Genomic DNA, 23,237 nt, shown 5'->3' on the forward strand with positions numbered 1-23,237 from the left:
TCTAAATTGTCCGTCCGCAGGTCCGTATATTTCCACGTATATTATCGTGCTCGATGCACCGGACTGGCCATGTTCACCTCACCAACTGTCTCGAACGAACGACTCTATCATGGAAACACACGTGTTGGACATATTTTGGGTTCTAGCTGACAGTACATTCATGTAACTTGTCAGGTGAGCGCAGCGTATATTTTCAGTTTAACATTGTTTAATACAAGAACGAGGCATGTGTATCTGAGACAAGATATGTTTAGAATAAGACACGTGTGTAAAGTCCCATGCTTTATATAGGGGTTTGGCCGGTGTAGATAACTAACCAGCGGGGAAGACGAAATGACTACCACTTTCTTGGATACGACACTGTCATAACTAGGGGATGTCTCAGAAACAATTTTCGAAAAAAAATAAGAATGTTTTTCAAATGCATGCTTTTTAGATCGCGTTTTCAGCATTGATAAAACACTTTACATTTCAATTCTCGATAACAATATATAAATATGCAAATATGTTTTATGTACATTTTTTTAATCTGTTACGGAAACACAAATGGAAGATTTATAGACAAATATCACGAATAATAAATCCAACACCATCACATTAACGTTTTAACTATGTTCAGAGAATTCAGACACAAATATCATATACATATCTTAATCCTTAATTAAAATCAATACACTATATGTTTTATAAATATATATTAATAAATGACATATTTACACATACTTGACGCTATATACAAATTATCACGTGGTCTGTGAAATGATAATCCTTACTGCATTTACCAAATTCACCGAAATACAAGTCACCATAATACTATTCTTTAGGACTCTGCACTGCACTGGACCATATCATAGATATGTTGTTCATATCACATTATCGGACACTTCGTATGTAGACATATTTATTTTCAAACCACTGGTTTTAAAGTTCCATATATATACAGAAAATCCTTTCGATGTAACACATTGGAAATGTAGGAATATATTTGCAGTTGCAAAATATGGCTTTCCAGGTATATAAGGTATATGGAATACCAATAAAGATATCTCGATTGACGAATCACAAATATTTTAGCTACGATTTTTTTACAATTAATACAATTTAATTGAAGATGCTATTAGGGTGTAGCTACCAAAAAAGGGTATCCAAAATTTATCATGGTTAAAATACCAACAGGGTACACAATGCGTCCTATATGTTTATACAACAATGCAGTAAATGTTGTATTTATTATCCTCTTCGTTATGTAGGCTGGAAGATTATTTAGATATACTACTGAACACTGAACCTTCTATCAAAGCTATTGTCTCTGATAATAAAATTTGCCCAGTCAATATACAAAAACGACCTTATACCATATCTAATTCTAAAATCAGACAATGAAGCAGATGTTAGAAAGCTTAAACTATTATGAGTATAACGTAAACTAATTATTGGTAGTAGAACTAAGTCTTCATTGCTTGTAAGCTCAAGTACTAGTTTGAATATAGATTATTTTTCTTCAAGAAATTGTACAGGAAATATATTAAGAGAAGAAGAATGAACAAAGTACCATACATTTCTGAAGCTGAGTACATGTGACATTATATTTACCGTGGTTGTGTTGGTTGATGTAGCAGGGGACTAAATGTAGTATAGTTAAACACTAGAAGAAGAACATAACTGTGTGCTGTGTCATTTTTTGAAAGTAGTGCAACTGTTGTAAGTAAAACTCTATACTTAATGCAAAATTGCAAAAGCCAGAGGACTACTTATAGCTAGTAAAAAGAAATATAAGTCAAAAGTGTTGCAAAATCTATTTCTAGTAATAACCTACTTTGACAATCCAACACTGATTCCGATCGGTGGGAAATTACTTGGGTTTCTTTAGCCGCTTAGTGACGTGACAATAGTGTGCATATAGATATCACTTCATATGTGAACCTAACCAGACAGACTTCTGAACAATACTAGATTCGACTTTACAGAAGAATACACGCCGCGAGTCAGTTTGACTCTGTCGTGCGAATGTCGGTTGTACATTATATCACGCAAATAATACATAGATAGAGTCCTTCCAATTGATATCACTTATGAAATGTCATTATATTATTTGAGCATAGTGAGAATGTTGTTTTAAGACAAAAGTGCTAGATATATTATTCTAAGCGGATTTCTAGTAATCAGCAAGTTTTGTCCAAAATACTGCGGACATTTTTTTCCCTCAAAACTAGAATTCGTTTCATGACCGGTGTATCTAAAAGAATATAATGGGAACATTTTTGATGATTGACTAAAATGCTCTTCTTCATGCCATATTCTAATGATATATTTTCATGACAAGGTAAAAAAGACTCGATGTGTATAGTATTTTAATGTCAAATCCGGTCATACATGCGCGCCTTGTACTTGATATAGAAACTAGTCAACAAAGATATTAGTTATTTGGTTACAAAAATATGTACTGAACCCAGTGGACTTGTTTTCTGAAATGTACATTTTCATCGCATATTTTGTCATACTTTACAAGTTCAACAAAACTTAATGAGTTGAAATTCAACATTAGCTCAATTTATGTATTACATTATATATCTTAATAGTGCCGCTACAGCCAGTGCATATAATTACAGAAAGTATACGCGTTATATATTCTATAATATATCATGAACATTTATTAATTGATTTTTGTTTTCGGAATTGTTTACTAAAAAAACAATTATAAAGCATCGACAGTGAAAGGAGTTGTAATTCTTAAATTAATTGAAGTATTCCTCATTTGAGTTGTGCTATTTAATGGTAAATAACCAAGAGCGTTTTGAGTTTCCTTGCATTCTCTCTGTATCATTTTTATCTTCTCGAAGTCTAAGGATTTCTTAGTTCTCCACGCATGTGCTGTCTTAGTAGAATTCTTCTTTTTTGTGCAAAAACTACATGGAACCGCGGTTGCTGATGATGTGATGGTCTTAATATATTCAAATGATTTTCTTGTAAAAGGTAATTGAAGAAATTTAAAAATACGTTTGGAAACCACTAAAGGATTTTCTGCTAATCTTTCATACAAAACAGTTGCTAGTTGGCCAGGATATGCTTGTTCGAGCGCCTGATGAATGACGATATCATTCAAAACATTCAAACATTCACGCTTAGCAGTAGTTTGCAAACTATAAATTAACATTTTCGGTGTCCTTTCTGCTGAAAGGAGCCGCGGTCTTTGGTCACGAAACAAATGAATCACTTTTAATCCAGGAATCCGTTCTAGCAAACTTTGGACTGTACGTTTCATTCTAACACGGATTGTTTTTATCACACGGATGGTACTGGATTCACATTGTTTCTGTAGAATCTTTAGACACGTTTGTAACGCTGGTTCAGTGTTGTTCTGTTTCGTTTTCAAACACATTTTAAACCGTGTTGCAGAATGTGTGGTAGTAATATGGCGCACATATTCCAAGTCAAGTCCGCCATATTGACAGGTAAGCCAAGAACGCAAAAAGTCGGACAAAATGACGGCCTCATCGTGTGATCTGAAAGATAAAGTGAATATTGCATTTTTAAGCATAGCTTTTTTTCCAAGTTCATCCCCGTTTAATAACAAATTGCTTGAAATATTATTGATCCTCTTAATGAAATAAAACGGAATATTTACAAGTGCCTGCACATATGTGTTCTTTCATACCTCATCAAAATTGTATTTCTGACTAATTTTTATGTTTGAGACTAGCTGAATGGATAAAACAGGTGCGTCTATTCAAGGGGGGTGTCTATTCAAATGTTGATTATTTTGTTGCATGCAACTACAAAGATTTACCACGGGATTTTTTTTTCACAAATTATACGTAACATTAATGTTGCCATTATGACGTTACGATTACAGCGCTTTCTTATCATGATGACACGTATCCTGAATTCTACTAGCAAACTTTGACACATTTTTTGATGATTATACATGTATATGACAATAGCAAATGAAATGAAAAAACGCCTTGCAATATGACTTAAGACGTTAAGACATCTTGTATAAATTTTGTTTACAAAATACTCACTCTGGTAGAATTGTTGTACCGTTGATCAACTGTATTGGGTATTGGTGTTTTATTTTAGGAACAATATATCTCAGAGGTTCGAATATATAGTACGATGACGGATGGCTGGCGATGACGTCAGATGTGAATGTTGACCCACTTCTCATGTAACTAACGATCAGGATAGGAACGGGAGCTGAAGTACTGTCTGAAACTTCACCAGGATTAAAAAAACTAAGGGCTTTGTCATGAAAAAGCATCTACAAAATATAACAAAAGGCCCATAGGGCTTAACGTTCATCTGACTATTGGCACAATACAACATATATTCATTTAAAGATTTTAGCCAATTTGACCCCTGTGACCTTGAATGAAGGTCAAGGTCATTCATTTGAACAAACTTGGTAGACCTTCATCCCGGCATGCTGCAGGCCGAATATGGGTATCCTGGGCCTTTCGGTTCTTGGGAAGAAGTCTTTATCAAAAATCATAGAACAAAGAATACATTTTGGAGGCATGTTTGCCAGGCATGGGTTAGGGTATCTGAAGCAGTACAGATGAGAACTTCTTCAGAATTTTTAAGACTTCCTTTATGGTTCAACCCTATTTTTTGCATTGATAATGAATCTTTTTTTTAAATGGTTTGATAAAGGTGTTCGAAATATTTGTGATTTATTAATTCTGTATAGAATCAGAACATTTTTTACTTTACCAAAGTATTTGCAGTTGAATCAAGAAAATATGTAAAAAGGACCCGTAACACCTACAATTGAATTTTGCCCAATTTAATCAATTTAACAAAACACCAGGTGCATTTTGTAGTACCATGACAGAGAACCTGTAATATACATTTAAAAAATTCAAAAAGCCCTAGGGGCATATGCTAGGGATGATTTAATGTTGCCATCCCGAAGTATACACCAGGATTCCCTATTAGGTCCAAAACTATATCAAATTAATGTTCAGTTTCAAAAACCGATATCTTGTTCTCAAAGTATACATTGCTGCAAATTTTGACTGAGCAAATGTAACTTAAAAAATTGAAATAATTTTTTTTATTGGTTCTTGAAACCAAAATTAGCCATATTTGGAGGTCTATTTTTAGAAATATCAAATTTTCACCAAAATGGTACACCCACTTCCAGTTCTTGTACACCAAATATATTTAGTAACTGTTTAGCACATAATGTTAGAAAACTATGAAAATTTAAAAAAAATCCATGACCGGTAAAGTTGTCAACTAAAAGACAAATTACTGTGGGGTAGTTTTTTTTCAAGAAAAATCACATATGGGTCATATAATGATAAATTAAAGGATGCAAACTATTATATTTCTATTAAAATAATATGTTATTTTATTAAAGGAATGATTTTCTGATGATATTAGGCACTGATACGATATTATTTAGCGCATTAAGATAAACATATTTAATCTTAAACCCCAAAAGATAGGGTACTTCTATAGAAGATTTTGTAGCTGAACAGAGTTTTAACGGAAGTAGTTTACCTACTTCCGGTTCTTGTACACCAAAAATATAAAGTAACTCTTTAGAACATTATGTAAGAAACCTATGTTCAAAATTTCCAAAAAATCCATGACCGGTAAAATTGTCAACTGAATGGTTAATTACCGTAGGACAGTTTTTTCGAGAAAAATCATATATCCTTATATCGCTCATATAATGACAAATCGGAGAGTTGCGAAGTATTATATTTCTATTAAAATGATATGTTCTCATCAACAGAATGTCTTATGTATTGCCTTAATTGTTTGTCACTACTTTATTCTTTGAGGTGTTGTATTGTGCCCGATAGTCAGAAGACTGTTAAGGCCCATGGGCCTATTAACAGATACATTAACAGACCGTTACAAATATGCGGATGTATGCATTTTAAGTAAATTTCCAATTTTTGGTTTTATGGCAATAAAAAAATGAATGTTAAGTGTTATGCCGGCCGAGACCCTTGTGGGCTTTGGTCTCTTGTTAACATGTATTTGTATCGCAATTTATGTATTTGTTTAAGTATAAGCTAGCTTATGTAGGTACTCTTATTTTATCATGTTGTGTTCTAATTACGTTTGTTTTCTGTTGCTTAAATAAGTAGAGGTGCCTATTTTCTTTTGTTACAGAATTACTTACGCAGAGAGTAATGACTAGCCCTGTCAAAGTAACTCGGCTCCGTTCTGGTAATGTTGTATTTGATTTATAGAAATAATTGTATCTTATCATTATATAAAACAAATAGCAAGCATTGTAACGTGATCGTATTACAAACTCTTAATTGGTTAATCAAAGTTAATATATACGTGCAACATAATGTACACTTAAATCGGACTATTCTTGACTGAATATCCGTTGCAGAAGCTAGGGTCCCTATCGAATACCTCGAGCGAGAATGTTACGTTGCAAATGAATATACCAATCGATTATCAGATAATCTCATCATCATTATCAGTTTATCTCATCTGACCCGAAGGGTCATGATGATCTACCGTATTGTCATCATTCACTGACCGTCGTCGTGCGCCGTGCGCCGTGCGCCGTTCGTAAATTTTTCATTCAAACGACCTCTTCGCAATAACCAGAAGACCCAGGGTACTAATATATGGCCTGTAGCATGCTGGGATGAAGGGCTATCAATTTTGTTGAAATGAATGACCTTGACCTTCATTTAGGATTACTGCAGTAGGCTTATACAGCAGGACGGCAAAGCTGCAACTTCCTCTCTCTTCAGTAGTTGAAGAGTTCAAGACGGGCAAGGCGAGGCTCATCATGACCTTAAAAGAGCCCAAAGATGACAAGGTGCGGTTAGCAGGCGTAGAAGAACGCACTGGTAGGAAGTGGTCAGCATCCAAGACAGTCAGCGAAGCAGAGAGCCGGTTGCGACACAAAGACATCGTGGGGACAACCGCTGTAGGGAGACAGGGCCTTGGAGCATCTTAAATCACTCTCTGGAAGAAAGCATATGTCGAAGAGAGGCGAACACTGGTACAGAAGGAGATAAGAAGTGGTGAAGAAGAAAGAAGACAGACTAAAGCAGTGGAACTAGGCGTCCAGGGGCCTGGGCAAGGTCGGACACAGAACCACGTTTACTATCATTGATGGAGATCTGGAAGTATCCGCAATTCCAACTGCAATTTCTCCTCCGTTCTGTGTATGATGTACTACCAACACCAGCAAATCTCCATAGATGGGATCTTGTAGAAACACCAGACTGCCCTCTTTGTGGGCAGAGAGGAACTCTCCAACATATACTTACCTCCTTCAATGTGGCCCTAGCACAGGGAAGATATACATGGCGCAACAACGAAGTCCTAAGGGAGCTTGCAGATATTTTAGAGAAAGAACACAAGAACACCAGATCCAATCAACCAAGGCCCATTCATACACAGATTAGGTTTGTGAGGGAAGGGGAAAGAAGAACGTCAAGATCTGAGAAATCAACCGGAATCATCAGCCAAGCAGGGGACTGGAGACTGGCTGTAGATCTCAACCAGAGATTAAAGTTTCCAGATATTGTTCCTACCAACCTCAGACCGGATATGGTTCTTTGGTCACCAGGATCGAAGAAAGTCATCATTATTGAGCTTACAATTCCATGGGAGGAAAGATGCAGTGAAGCCCACGAAAGAAAGAGAACAAAGTATGAGGCACTGCTGCTGGAATGTAGGGAACAGGGCTGGCAGACATGGAACTACCCTGTTGAGGTCGGTTGCAGAGGCTTCCCTGCACAGTCTGTGTGAAGTCAAAGTCATTCATTTGAACAAACTTGATTGCCATTCGTCTCAGCATATTAAAGGCCCAATATCAGGTCTCTAGGCCTCTTAGTTATTCACAGGAAGTTGTTAAAAGGATTTTAGCCAATTTGACCCCTGTGACCTTAAATGAAGGCCAAGGTCATTCATTTGACAAAACTTCGTAGCCCTTCATCCCAGGTTGCTGTAGGCCCAATATGAGTATCCTGGACTTTCTTGTTCTTGAGAAGAAGTCGTTTAAAGATTTTAGCCTATTTGACCCCTGTGACCTTGAATGAAAGTCAAGGTCATTTATTTGAACAAAATTGGTAGCCCTTAATCTCAGCATGCTGCAGGCCCAATATGAGGATCATAAGCCTTCTTGTCTTTGAGAAGAAGTCGTTTAAAAGATTTTAGCTTTTTTGACCCTTGTGTCCTTCAATGAAGATCAAGGTCATTCCTTTGAACAGACTTGATAATTCTTAAACCCAGCATGTCAAGGGCGTAATATCATTTCCCTAGGCCTCTAAGTTATTCACAAGAAGTTGTTAAAGATTTTAGCATATTTGACCCATGTGGCCTCGAATGAATGTCAAGGTCATTCATTTGAACAAGCGTGGTAGCCTTTCAGCCCAACATGCTGCAGGTCAAATTTGAGTATCTTGGGCTTTCTGGTTATTGAAAAGAAGTCGTTTAAATGACTTTAGGTTTTTTTACCCTTGTGACCTTGAATGAAGATCAAGATCATTCCTTTGAAGAAACTTGATAGCCCTTGATCCTAGCATGGCAAGAGCCCAATATCAGGTCTCTAGGCCTCTTAGTTATTAACAAGAAAAATTTTAAAGGATTTCAGCCTATTTGACCCCTGTTACCTATATACAGCTATGGTGTTATACTGCAACACCGCCGACGTCCTCAGCCGAGGCCATCCCTCATCGTGTGTTTCGACCCCTTACTCGGTACACTCTCAGGATGGGGGGTCCACAGTGGTGATCAATCACTGCGCGTCGGTGGTGGGTGTCCAGCTACTGGTGTCTTTCCTCATCCACACCCAGCATGAAGCTCGTTCTGCTGCCTTGGCCATCCTCTGCACTGCTGCCCTTCTCGTCCTGCCCGCCAACCCTAGTGCAGATAGCATTCTCCACACAGACTGTGCAGGGAAGCCTCTGCAACCGACCTCAACAGGGTAGTTCCATGTCTGCCAGCCCTGTTCCCTACATTCCAGCAGCAGTGCCTCATACTTTGTTCTCTTTCTTTCGTGGGCTTCACTGCATCTTTCCTCCCATGGAATTGTAAGCTCAATAATGATGATTTTCTTCGATCCTGGTGACCAAAGAACCATATCCGGTCTGAGGTTGGTAGGAACAATATCTGGAAACTTTAATCTCTGGTTGAGATCTACAGCCAGTCTCCAGTCCCCTGCTTGGCTGATGATTCCGGTTGATTTCTCAGATCTTGACGTTCTTCTTTCCCCTTCCCTCACAAACCTAATCTGTGTATGAATGGGCCTTGGTTGATTGGATCTGGTGTTCTTGTGTTCTTTCTCTAAAATATCTGCAAGCTCCCTTAGGACTTCGTTGTTGCGCCATGTATATCTTCCCTGTGCTAGGGCCACATTGAAGGAGGTAAGTATATGTTGGAGAGTTCCTCTCTGCCCACAAAGAGGGCAGTCTGGTGTTTCTACAAGATCCCATCTATGGAGATTTGCTGGTGTTGGTAGTACATCATACACAGAACGGAGGAGAAATTGCAGTTGGAATTGCGGATACTTCCAGATCTCCATCAATGATAGTAAACGTGGTTCTGTGTCCGACCTTGCCCAGGCCCCTGGACGCCTAGTTCCACTGCTTTAGTCTGTCTTCTTTCTTCTTCACCACTTCTTATCTCCTTCTGTACCAGTGTTCGCCTCTCTTCGACATATGCTTTCTTCCAGAGAGTGATTTAAGATGCTCCAAGGCCCTGTCTCCCTACAGCGGTTGTCCCCACGATGTCTTTGTGTCGCAACCGGCTCTCTGCTTCGCTGACTGTCTTGGATGCTGACCACTTCCTACCAGTGCGTTCTTCTACGCCTGCTAACCGCACCTTGTCATCTTTGGGCTCTTTTAAGGTCATGATGAGCCTCGCCTTGCCCGTCTTGAACTCTTCAACTACTGAAGAGAGAGGAAGTTGCAGCTTTGCCGTCCTGCTGTATAAGCCTACTGCAGTAATCCTAAATGAAGGTCAAGGTCATTCATTTCAACAAAATTGATAGCCCTTCATCCCAGCATGCTACAGGCCATATATTAGTACCCTGGGTCTTCTGGTTATTGCGAAGAGGTCGTTTGAATGAAAAATTTACGAACGGCGCACGGCGCACGGCGCACGACGACGGTCAGTGAATGATGACAATACGGTAGATCATCATGACCCTTCGGGTCAGATGAGATAAACTGATAATGATGATGAGATTATCTGATAATCGATTGGTAAATTCATTTGCAACGTAACATTCTCGCTCGAGGTATTCGATAGGGACCCTAGCTTCTGCAACGGATATTCAGTCAAGAATAGTCCGATTTAAGCTTACATTATGTTTCACGTATATTTTAACTTTGATTAACCAATTAAGAGTTTGTAATACGATCACGTTACAATGCTTGCTATTTGTTTTATATAATGATAAGATACAATTATTTCTATAAATCAAATACAACATTACCAGAACGGAGCCGAGTTACTTTGACAGGGCTAGTCATTACTCTCTGCGTAAGTAATTCTGTAACAAAAGAAAATAGGCACCTCTACTTATTTAAGCAACAGAAAACAAACGTAATTAGAACACAACATGATAAAATAAGAGTACCTACATAAGCTAGCTTATACTTAAACAAATACATAAATTGCGATACAAATACATGTTAACAAGAGACCAAAGCCCACAAGGGTCTCGGCCGGCATAACACTTAACATTCATTTTTTTATTGCCATAAAACCAAAAATTGGAAATTTACTTAAAATGCATACATCCGCATATTTGTTACGGTCTGTTAATGTATCTGTTAATAGGCCCATGGGCCTTAACAGTCTTCTGACTATCGGGCACAATACAACACCTCAAAGAATAAAGTAGTGACAAACAATTAAGGCAATACATAAGACATTCTGTTGATGAGAACATATCATTTTAATAGAAATATAATACTTCGCAACTCTCCGATTTGTCATTATATGAGCGATATAAGGATATATGATTTTTCTCGAAAAAACTGTCCTACGGTAATTAACCATTCAGTTGACAATTTTACCGGTCATGGATTTTTTGGAAATTTTGGACATAGGTTTCTTACATAATGTTCTAAAGAGTTACTTTATATTTTTGGTGTACAAGAACCGGAAGTAGGTAAACTACTTCCATTAAAACTCTGTTCGGCTACAAAATCTTCTATAGAAGTACCCTATCTTTTGGGGTTTAAGATTAAATATGTTTATCTTAATGCGCTAAATAATATCGTATCAGTGCCTAATATAATCAGAAAATCATTCCTTTAATAAAATAACATATTATTTTAATAGAAATATAATAGTTTGCATCCTTTAATTTATCATTATATGACCCATATGTGATTTTTCTTGAAAAAAACTACCCCACAGTAATTTGTCTTTTAGTTGACACCTTTACCGGTCATGGATTTTTTTTTAAATTTTCATAGTTTTCTAACATTATGTGCTAAACAGTTACTAAATATATTTGGTGTACAAGAACTGGAAGTGGGTGTACCATTTTGGTGAAAATTTGATATTTCTAAAAATAGACCTCCAAATATGGCTAATTTTGGTTTCAAGAACCAATAAAAAAAATTATTTCAATTTTTTAAGTTACATTTGCTCAGTCAAAATTTGCAGCAATGTATACTTTGATTATTTTATTAATTTGATATAGTTTTGTACCTAATAGGGAATCCTGGTGTATACTTCGGGATGGCAACATTAAATCATCCCTAGCATATGCCCCTAGGGCCTTTTGAATTTTTTAAATGTATATTACAGGTTCTCTGTCATGGTACTACAAAATGCACCTGGTGTTTTGTTAAATTGATTAAATTGGGCAAAATTCAATTGTAGGTGTTACGGGTCCTTTTTACATATTTTCTTGATTCAACTGCAAATACTTTGGTAAAGTAAAAAATGTTCTGATTCTATACAGAATTAATAAATCACAAATATTTCGAACACCTTTATCAAACCATTTAAAAAAAAAGATTCATTATCAATGCAAAAAATAGGGTTGAACCATAAAGGAAGTCTTAAAAATTCTGAAGAAGTTCTCATCTGTACTGCTTCAGATACCCTAACCCATGCCTGGCAAACATGCCTCCAAAATGTATTCTTTGTTCTATGATTTTTGATAAAGACTTCTTCCCAAGAACCGAAAGGCCCAGGATACCCATATTCGGCCTGCAGCATGCCGGGATGAAGGACTACCAAGTTTGTTAAAATAAATAACCTTGACCTTCATTCAAGGTCACAGGGGTCAAATATGCTAAAATCTTTAAACGACTTTTCAAGATCGGAGAAGCGCAGGGTTTTCATATTGGACCTGCAACATGCTTGAATAAAGGGCTACCAAGTTTGTTCAAATGAATAACCTTGACTTCATTCAAGGCTATTGGGTCAAATAGGCTAAAATCTTAAAAAAATATTCTCTAGGACCGAATGGTCTAAGATGCTCATATTGGACCTGCAGCATGTTGAGATAAAGGGCTGACAAGTTTGTTCAAATGAATGACTTTGATCTTCATTTAAAGTCACAGGGGTAAAATAGGCTAAAATCTTTAAACGACTTCTTGATAATAACAAGGACGCCTAGAGATCTGATATAGGGCCTGTGACATTATATAATGAAGGGCCCACCAGGTTTATTCAAATGAATGACCTTGACTTTCATTTAAGGTTACAGGGGTGAAATAGGCTTAAATATGTAAACGGCTTCTATTCAAGAACTGTACGGCCCATGATACTCATATTGGGCCTGCAGCATGCTGGAATGAAGGGCTACTAAATTTGTTCAAATGAATGACATTGACTGTCAAGGTCACAGGGGTGAAATAAGCTAAAATCTTTTATTGACTTCTTCTCAAGTCTGAAATGCCCAGGATACTCATATTTCGCCGGCAGCATGGTTTGATGAAGGGCTACCAGGTTTGTTCAAATGAATAACTTTGACTGTCATTCAAGGTCACAGGGGTCAAATATGCTAAAATCTTTAAACGACTTTTCAAGATCGGAGAAGCGCAGGGTTTTCATATTGGACCTGCAACATGCTTGAATAAAGGGCTACCAAGTTTGTTCAAATGAATAACCTTGACTTCATTCAAGGCTATTGGGTCAAATAGGCTAAAATCTTAAAAAAAATATTCTCTAGGACCGAATGGTCTAAGATGCTCATATTGGACCTGCAGCATGTTGAGATAAAGGGCTGACAAGTTTGTTCAAATGAATGACTTTGATCTTCATTTAAAGTCACAGGGGTAAAATAGGCTAAAATCTTTAAACGACTTCTTGATAATAACAAGGACGCCTAGAGATCTGATATAGGGCCTGTGACATTATATAATGAAGGGCCCACCAGGTTTATTCAAATGAATGACCTTGACTTTCATTTAAGGTTACAGGGGTGAAATAGGCTTAAATATGTAAACGGCTTCTATTCAAGAACTGTACGGCCCATGATACTCATATTGGGCCTGCAGCATGCTGGAATGAAGGGCTACTAAATTTGTTCAAATGAATGACATTGACTGTCAAGGTCACAGGGGTGAAATAAGCTAAAATCTTTTATTGACTTCTTCTCAAGTCTGAAATGCCCAGGATACTCATATTTCGCCGGCAGCATGCTTTGATGAAGGGCTACCAGGTTTGTTCAAATGAATAACTTTGACTGTCATTCAAGGTCACAGGGGTCAAATATGTTAAAATCTTTAAACGATTTCTTGAGAACAACTAGGAGGCCTAGAGACCTGATATTAGCCTGTGACTTGCTTGGATTGTGAGCTATCAAGTTCGTTCAAATGAATGACCTTGACCTTCATCCAAGGTCACAGGAGTCAGAAAGGCTAAATTCTTGAAATAACTTTTTGTGTATAACTGAGAGGCCTACAGACCTGATATTGGGCCTGTGACATGCTGGGATGAAGGACTACCATTATTGTTTTAAAAATGACCTTGAACTTCATTTACAAGGTTCAAATAGGCTGAAATCTTTAAACTACTATATGTTGTATTGTGCCAATAGTCAGATGACCGTTAAGGCCAATTGGGCTTCTGGCCATTTTTTTCTTGTCGGTTTTTTTTTTTTTTTTTTTTTTTTTTGTTCTGTTACTTACGTGCTCACGTAAACCTTGATGCGCGAGCACGCGCAACGTTAACGTGAGCACGCAAAACATTTTGTGTAAGACAATCAAAATTTTTATTTTATTAAATTTTTTTGATGTAGGATGAAAAGTGTTATTTATTTGATGTAGGATGAGAAATATTTTGTTCTTTAAGGTGAAATATATATTTTTTTTTCTTTTACGTGCTCACGTTAAACTTATTACGTGCTCACGTTAAACTTATTACGTGCTCACGTTAAACTTATTACGTGCTCACGTTAAACTTATTACGTGCTCACGTTAAACTTATTACGTGTTCACGTAATAAGTATATATTCATGAAAGATCTAATAATTCAACTTTAATGAACCAATTCAGATTTTTTTCCGATGCTGTCCCTGTGCTATTTATGTTTTTTGATTATGGTCAATAGGTGATATATCTGCAATTTGGCAATGGTTTCTAGAGAAGTTTTTATTATGTAGCTTATGGAGGACCACATCTTTATATATCTTTCTATATTTCATTTAAATAGCAGAAGTATAAGGAATAATTGATTTGTCGAAAACATCACAAATGAATTTAATATTTTGTGTTTTACCGAAACACACTTAGATCATCAAGTATCTTCAGCTGATTTAACTAGACCAGGTTTTATGGAGCCTTTTAGGAAAGATAGAAATATCTCTGGTGGAGGGATACTAGTTTACTACTCGGATTCTCTTAAATGTGTTGGAAGAGTTGATCTCGAATTTATGGGTGGAGAAATTATATGGATACAAGTTGAAAGGCCGCATCAAATTTTATTGATAGGTACTGTATACAGGCCAGAAGGTTCATGTCACCCCTTTAGGGAAAACTTTAAATATTCAGTGGAGAAAGCCTTAGAAATAGCATCAAATGTGATGATTGTTGGCGATATTAATGTAGATTTACTTACCTTATCACATACTCATGTTTTATATCAGGTAATGTTAGAACTAGATTTAAAAAATGTAATTAATGAACCGACCAGGCATGAATTGACAGGACACAGTTTACCAGATCCAGTTCTAATAAGTGATATTTCTCAATGTAATGATTCGAATGTCATTGCAATCGATCGTACCATTAGCGATCATGACGCTTGTGTAATATTTTTGTCTGTACCAGTAAACCTTTCTCGTACTTATACTCGTGAAGTTTGGTCGTACAGGCATGCTGATTTTAATAAGCTTAACGCTTTGATAAATAATTTTGATTGTACCTCATTTTAGCTCACCTGGCCCGAAGGGCCGGTGAGCTTATGTCATGGCGCGACGTCCGTCGTCCGTCGTCTGTCCGTCAATATTTCCTTTAAATCGCTACTCGTCATAGAGTTCTGCATGGATTGTAACCAAATATAGACACAAACATCCTTGGGGGAAGGGGGGACAGAACTTGTATATATTTTGGCTCTGAACCCCGGGGGGCAGGAGATGCGGGACCAAATAGGGGAGATAGAGGTAAATCCTATAAATCGCTACATGTCATAGAGTTCTGCATGGATTGTGACTATATTTGGCCATAAACATCCTTGGAAGATGGGGAACAGGACTTCTATAAACTTTAGCTCTGAACCCCTGGGGGCAGGAGGGGCGGGGCCCAATAGGGGCATTTGAGGTAATTCCTATCAATCGCTACTTGTCATAGAGTTCTGCATGGATTCTGACTATATTTGGCCACAAACATCCTTGGAAGAAGGGGACAGGACTTGTATAAACTTTGGCTCTGACCCCCTGGGGGCAGGAGGGGTCGGGCCGAATAGTGGAATAAGAGATAAATATTCCAATTCTTTCAGAAAAGAAACAATGAACCTGTATCCAGAACATTACTTGGCATTACAAACCTGGTGAGCGATACAAGCCCTCTGGGCCTCTTGTTTCAAAATTTTGATTCCGTTGATATTGCTAGTGTTGAATTTACCGAGCAGTTTTTATTTTTGGCTGAAGAATGTATCCCTAAAAAGACTTACTATAAGACCCCATGATAAACTTTGGATGAACTCTGAACTTAGGAAAGCTATGCGATTACGAGACCGAATCCATAAAGAATTTAAACATGTAAAATCAGCCTCCAGTCAAGTCAAATATAAAAACCAAAGAAACAAGGTAAATAACATGAAAAAGCACGCGAGGGAATTATTCTATGATAATGTTGGTGATAAAATCGATAAACTTGATACTAGTAATCCTAAATCGTTTTGGAAACTCGTTCGTAAATTGTTTAAACAATCTAGTTTACAGGAAATTATTCCACCATTGATCAACCCTGAGAACGGAAATGTTGAACTTGATGATATTGAAAAATCTAATATATTGAATAAACATGATAGGGATATTCCATTCCCCACATTTAACTATAGAACATTTTTTTACCTTGATTCTCTTGTTGTTCGATTTGATGAAATTTGTGATATCTTAAAAATTCTCAAATTAGGAAAAGCGTCAGGCCACGATATTATAAGTCACCACATGTTGAAATATATTGCAAATTCCATATGTAAGCTATTGGCAATTCTTTTTGATATGTCATATAGCCAAAATGTTTTACCTTCTATTTGGAAGAAAGGAATTGTTCTACCCTTACTTAAGAAAGGGGACAGACATGTGGTGTCCAATTATCGCCCTGTTACTTTGTTACCATGTATCGGTAAAGTTTTTGGAAGAGTAGTGTTCAAGTATATTTATAATTACTTTCTTGATAACTCCTTTATTATGAAAAAAATCTGGTTTTATGTCTAGTCATTCTACAATACACCAATTGATAGAAATGTACCAAAATATATGTTGTTCTCTTGAAAAAAACAACACCTGTCTTATTTTTTATGATATATCAAAAGCATTTGACCGTGTATGGCACAAGGGTTTATTGATTAAATTAGAAGCATATGGTATTAGAGGTAATCTATTACGTTGGTTAAAAAATTATATATCAGGATGGCAAGAGCAAGTTTTAGAAAAAATGTGTATTCTGATCAAGGCTCCACAAATGCAGGTGTTCCGCAGGGAAGTGACTTGGGGCAACTTTTTTTTTAATTTACATATTTACATAGTGTTGATAATTTGAATAGCGTTTCAATAGCGTTTGCCGATGATACTTCCTTAATGTTTTCTTCATCATCTTATGTAGATATTCAACGATCTTTAAAAAGTGACCTGCTGAAGTGTCATCAATGGTCCCAAGACTGGCTCACTAAATTCAACCCGCAAAAGACTGATGTATTATTCATAACAAATTCTAAAAACGTGCCACTTTGGCAACTTACTATTGGCACTGAAACTTTGCATTAGGTTGAAAACCATAGACGTTAAAGTGTAACTTTTAGTTCAGATGCAAAGTGGTCTTTACATATATAAGAAATCCAAAAGGCTTGTATGAAAAAAATATCGGTATAAAAATGCTCCACCGCTGACAAATGGTATTTTTTCACTATCAAAAACAGCATCAGACGATTAAATATTTTTCTTCAGTTACAAAAGTTACTTACTTTACACCATTATCATCGTTGAAAAGTTTGAAATTCTAATTTTACTTCAAGTTTAAAATATCGAAAATAATTAATTGCATCCCGTAAAAATTCCGTTGCACTATATCCTATATGGAATGATGTACTGATTACGCATGCACCAAAGACAAAATGAATTATTTTACATTATATTCAGTGTTAATTAGATATATATATATACACGATTAAACACCAATTATTGTTCAAATTATGAATATCATTTATGCTCTGTCGGCGATGGAGCATCTTTAAGAAAATTTAAATATTTGTTGAATAGAAAGACACTATTGCGGATATGCATATGAATTATGGGACGATTGTTCTCTGACAGATGTAAATAAGCTCGAGCAAGTCCAACTTGAAGCAGCAAGAGTTATCACAGGCTATCCCTCTTTTTCTAGTAAACAGTCTCTGTATAAAGAATCCGAACTTCAACCATTATCAATATTGTAATGTCACAATTAATGTTATTCTTTTAGTGTAGTTCTCCAAACCTGTCAGACGAACTAAACGGATATATTTTTAAATCCGTACTATAAAAAATAGTAATCGGTTCTAAGGTCGCTTAAGAATATTTCACTTCAACAGACTAATTAACCCCGCCCATTTCCTCCCTCCCTCCCGCCCTCCTCTTATTTTTCGTTATTTTGTTCTTCTTCCAGGTTTTCAACTCGCTTCTTCCAAACAAATATCTAACTCTGGAAAATCTAATTGGTTATTGCTACGCCGCTTGAGGCGTAGCAGTTAGAATCGGATGCAAATCACGCCATCTTGCAGGATAGCCATGTAGCAAGAACGCTTGAATCAGATGGATGTTCGGTGTGTTACAAGCAACCTGTTGAAGTAATATTAAAACGAATTACGGAAATAGACTTTAATCTGTCCGGATTCGGACGCCATCTCCCTGATAAAGCATGGTCACATGTGCGCTTGCAACCGTTAATTAGATATCGGTGTAGAACAAGCATTCGTGGTAAAAGTATTCTGAACAAGGATTTTCTAGAAATTAATCGGGTACTTTAATTAAATCTGGTTCCATTTACAGATGGAACAAATATATCTGTAGTAGTATACCATGTTCGAGACATTACTTTTATATTTCTTATTTAATTTAGATCACCATCGTGTAACATTAATAATCAGATATATTATCAACGGGACACGGAACATACTAAAATGTGGAATGACAGTACATACTAAAAGCGGAATGAAAACGGACCATAGAAAAACATAGAAACATATTAGATTAAGTTCAATATTTTCTTTGCCTTTTCTATGAGCTTAGTAATATCTGCATAAAACCCTTTTTAATTTGTTGGAAGCAAAAGTATCACTGTAGTGCAACTAGTACGGCAACGATATTTTGATCCGTTTCCGGTATCGCTTCGATATACGAGTACCGAGCAGGTAGGTTCCAACTTGTGGAGTTTAAATACATTGCGCATGGCGTTGCAGACCGATATGCAGCTCAAGTGTTAATTAGATATCCTACCTTGTATTAAGATCGTGATTTCACGCAAATTACTCCTATTTATCATACAATTGTGACACTTACATACAGCTTGATGCGAGTTCCTAGCAAAAACTTCAAGTTTTCATCTGAATCTTGCTTATTATCCAAAATATTCACAAAATATGACTGAGAAACAAATTATTAGGTTCATATGTATCAATCTGATATGCGCTTTGCTATATTTGATGAAGAATAAAGAATGTTTGACCCATTGTTTACATCGTTATGTCAGTCTTTGCGCAACGGTTTTGATCGATGATATCGCGAAAAAGTGTACGGTTTGGAGTTTGAGATAGCAACGGTTTGGTATTATTTATATGATGGCATCTCCATGCGTAATAGAATCCAATCGTAACGTATTAAGCACAGGGATAATTAGTTACAGTTTATATAATTATGGACCCACCAGAGTGCCAATAGACTAATTTTAGACGTTTTAGGGACCCAGATAAAAAAAAATCGGTTAACTCACATTCTACAAAGTATGTATATATTGCGAAGGGGTTAAGCGGCCAAAAATCGTATTTTTTCACTTCTCTGCATGTTCAACCCTAACATCTCTACATACTCAGAGAAAATGACACAACAAGGGATTGGCGGAAAATGGCTCATCCTCATCTTTGGATGGCCGAATATTTATTAAAAGTTATTTTAAGGTTATTTAACACTTTTAACTTGTATTTTCTGTGAGTAAAGGTGCGGCCTATAAATTAAGCGCCGCGCCCACCTATGAACAAGCTAACAAGCATACAAATAAGATGTCCATATGACGAACGTACATCAATATACACATGAAAATAGTGTAAAATAGCGTCCTATCAACATTAAAACACACATATAGACATCCAAAGTTTATATATATAGACATCAAAAGTTTATATTATATGGCAAACAAAATTAAATAACAACAGTTTGCATAATCCACATCTCAGGAAATCGGTTACATGAAATTACAGTACATGGGTTGAGGTGGGAGGGTTGAAAATGTTTTCTGTGATCTATATGTAGAAGTTTTCTGGAACGGCTGGAGGAATTAAAGATGGCGGTCAGCTGAAAATTTGATCTGGCCCCTATGGGGTTTACACTCGGAAAAAGGGGTCATCGATCACGTGATGTCGCTTAACCAATGAAATCGCATTCTGATAAATAAAGCCGGGAAATTTAAATCCAGTATTTGCGCTTGTGAAAAAAGTTGTCTATTGCTAGACTTTTTATTTTTTCACTTCTCTGCATGTTCAACCCTAACATCTCTACATAATTAAATGACAGCAAGCTCTGTTTACTCAGAAAAATGACACAACAAGGGATTGGCGGAAAATGGCTCATTCTCATCTTTGGATGGCCGAATATTTATTAAAAGTTATTTTAAGGTTATTTAACACTTTTAACTTGTATTTTCTGTGAGTAAAGGTGCGGCCTATAAATTAAGCGCCACAAGACATCATAAAAGAGAAACGTTATGATGACGCCGCCACCCTTAAGTCCTTGTGCGTGCTATTTGATATGCTTTTGGTTTTTTTTTTTTTAATTACAATAGCCGATGTATGCAAAAATATGACATGAACAAAGTTACTGTATATAAAGCGCATTACGGGATAAACTAGTACATGTATACCCATTTCTAGTCTACTCCAAAATTAAGATAGCATTACTTTACTTGAAGCTTTCCTAAATCGTCTAACTGCGTACACGTCAAATATTATGTCTAATGAATTTAATTCTAATAATATTACACAAATTGGTCTATTTTCATGACATTATCTGAAAGAAAGAAATCCAAACCGTACACTCACTTTTGTTTTTAACTTGTGTTTCAACCGTACAGTACTGAAATTCAAAACCGTTGCGACACTAGTCTGATATCGAACACTAATGATTAAATTTCATAAGTATTTTTAACATTATTGTAAACAAATTATATACCAATGGAAACGGGAAAGTCTAAATATTTCCAATATTAAATCACAGTAAAACTACACCTCAATATAAGTCGACAAATCGAAGCTGAACGAAAAATCTAGCTGTGTTTTCTGTCAAGTGTTATATTCAAATGTATTTTTTGGAATATAAGAAAACAGATAATAATACATTTTTTTGGTTTGGTTGAAACTTATCATACTCTTCAGCAATCATCCGTAACGCCAGCAAATTAGTGATACAAAGCACAGTACCGTGGTCTTCATGTCGCCGAAGCGATACCGGAAACGGATCAAAACATCGTTGCCGTACTAGTTGCACTACAGTGAGTATTATTAAAACTGTTCGTCTGTACTAGACCTGGCTACATTGCACTAACACAAGCTCACAAATTATAAAATGGCTTTCAACAGAACAATTAAAATTGCTAAACAATATCATCATAGCATTGTTTAATTTCCATATTCTGTCCAATCAAAGGGTTAAGTTTCCGCGTAGTCCACCTAGCTTTTTGGGAAGCTAATACTTGTAGTGTATATTATTGTAGACCTGTATAGATACAATGTAATTCTGGGAGAATGGCGCTTCTAAGTTGAAATAACTTGTGCCTTATCCTGTTGTTATGTTAAACAATGAAAATATGTTTAAATCAGTTTATACATGTACTACGATCACGTCACGTGCTTAAATAAGGTATGTAATTCCGTAACAAAAGAAAATAGAGAGCAAAAGTAATTAGAACATAGCAAAGGAAAACAAAAGTACCTACAGCAACTAGCTATATTCAAACAAATAAATAAACTGCAAAATAAATACATGTAGGGATAGTAGTATAGATAACAGGCTACTTTAAAGATACACATATGCATGGGGAATTACAAAGTCATTGTCAGGCATATAGGTAACTAATTAATCTCCTTCTAATTCGCTTTCTAATATTTTCTGACAGGCCTTCTTTCAAGTACCTAACGTACAATGAAGGTGTACGTCCTTATTACCTGTTCAACCGATGATAAAAATGAATTTCAATTTGTTCAAAAATGCCCATTTAAATCGTATGTAATGATGCACGTGGCTGCATATGTATGTCCGACTGATGAGTCTTTAGACTCAAAGTCAATAAAACCTGAACTTATGAACCATGCCTCTACCTAGCATTAGTATATATTATGTGTTCCTTACTTCACCAAACACTAGGTATATATTTACCTATATATCGGAACAGCACGAGAAGTATACCCGTCATAAGGATGAATACGCGCACACGTCGTGCTCGCATGACTGTTTCTGAGAGGATAAATCGTCAGCCAAAGTCGATGTTAGAAGAAACCTGCGTCCATTGGAGATCTTAGTTGTGTTTCATTTCAACAAATGACATTGACATACCCCGTATATGCATTGTGGTACATGTACAGTCAATAGGAGTGAACAATAGACAAAATCAGTCTGCAAACATTCTCTCCTTCAAGTTTTGTTTCTAAAGACCGTATACAGTGGGTACAATCTGACAAAAACATATCTCATTATGGCAGTGTATTGTGTAAAAATGGGTCAGGAACTGTACCTGGCTAATTAGTGTTGTAATTATATGGTTATGTTTCACACTTTAAATAGTTGCTTAATTACATAAACTAGGTTATGTTGACAATTATGATAGTTAACTTATACAATGAAGTTCAGTTTAAAATAGAACTAGTATTGACGCTATAGTTAAAGGTTATTATACGACAATTTTGATATCGCACCCTTTATCAGCCCGAGACCGCCATATCAGCCCAAGGGCCGCAGGCCCGAGGGCTGATATCAGGTCAAGGGCTGATAAAGGGTGCGATATCAAAATTGTCATATCATAACCTTTTTGTCACACATTTTGAAAAAAAGGATTTTTTTTTACATTTTAAAAACATGTATTAAAACGTATTGATCAAATAGGCCAATTTAATGTTGAAACAGTGGAAAAACTTCATTACATGTACATGTACACTGTATAGGTTTTTTACAAATACATAATCCCCAGTTCAATGAACGAGTTGAAACATAAATTTTAAGCAAAATTAACAAGATCCTAGGGAATGTTAACTATCACTTAAAAATGATAATGTTCAACAAATTATGACGTCATAATGTGATATCAGCCCGGGCGCTGATATGACGGCACGGACAGCACTAGTATCGCATGGGCAAAACGTTCGTT

At 36.2% G+C, this 23,237-nt stretch overlaps 1 protein-coding gene across 1 annotated transcript; it reads right to left on the reverse strand.

The window, feature by feature from the left end:
- Nucleotides 1–731: 731 nt before the first annotated feature.
- LOC138304658 (carbohydrate sulfotransferase 4-like) lies at nucleotides 732–22,498 on the reverse strand. Its single transcript, XM_069244844.1, has 3 exons — nucleotides 22,253–22,498; nucleotides 4,023–4,215; nucleotides 732–3,503 (listed from the first exon to the last, which is right to left on the reverse strand). Exons 1-3 carry the CDS (start codon nucleotides 22,320–22,322, stop codon nucleotides 2,696–2,698), a joined length of 1,071 nt encoding a protein of 356 aa, XP_069100945.1. The 5' UTR covers nucleotides 22,323–22,498; the 3' UTR covers nucleotides 732–2,695.
- Nucleotides 22,499–23,237: the final 739 nt, after the last annotated feature.

This window comes from Argopecten irradians, chromosome 12 (assembly GCF_041381155.1).
Source record: "Argopecten irradians isolate NY chromosome 12, Ai_NY, whole genome shotgun sequence".
Taxonomy (NCBI): domain Eukaryota; kingdom Metazoa; phylum Mollusca; class Bivalvia; order Pectinida; family Pectinidae; genus Argopecten; species Argopecten irradians.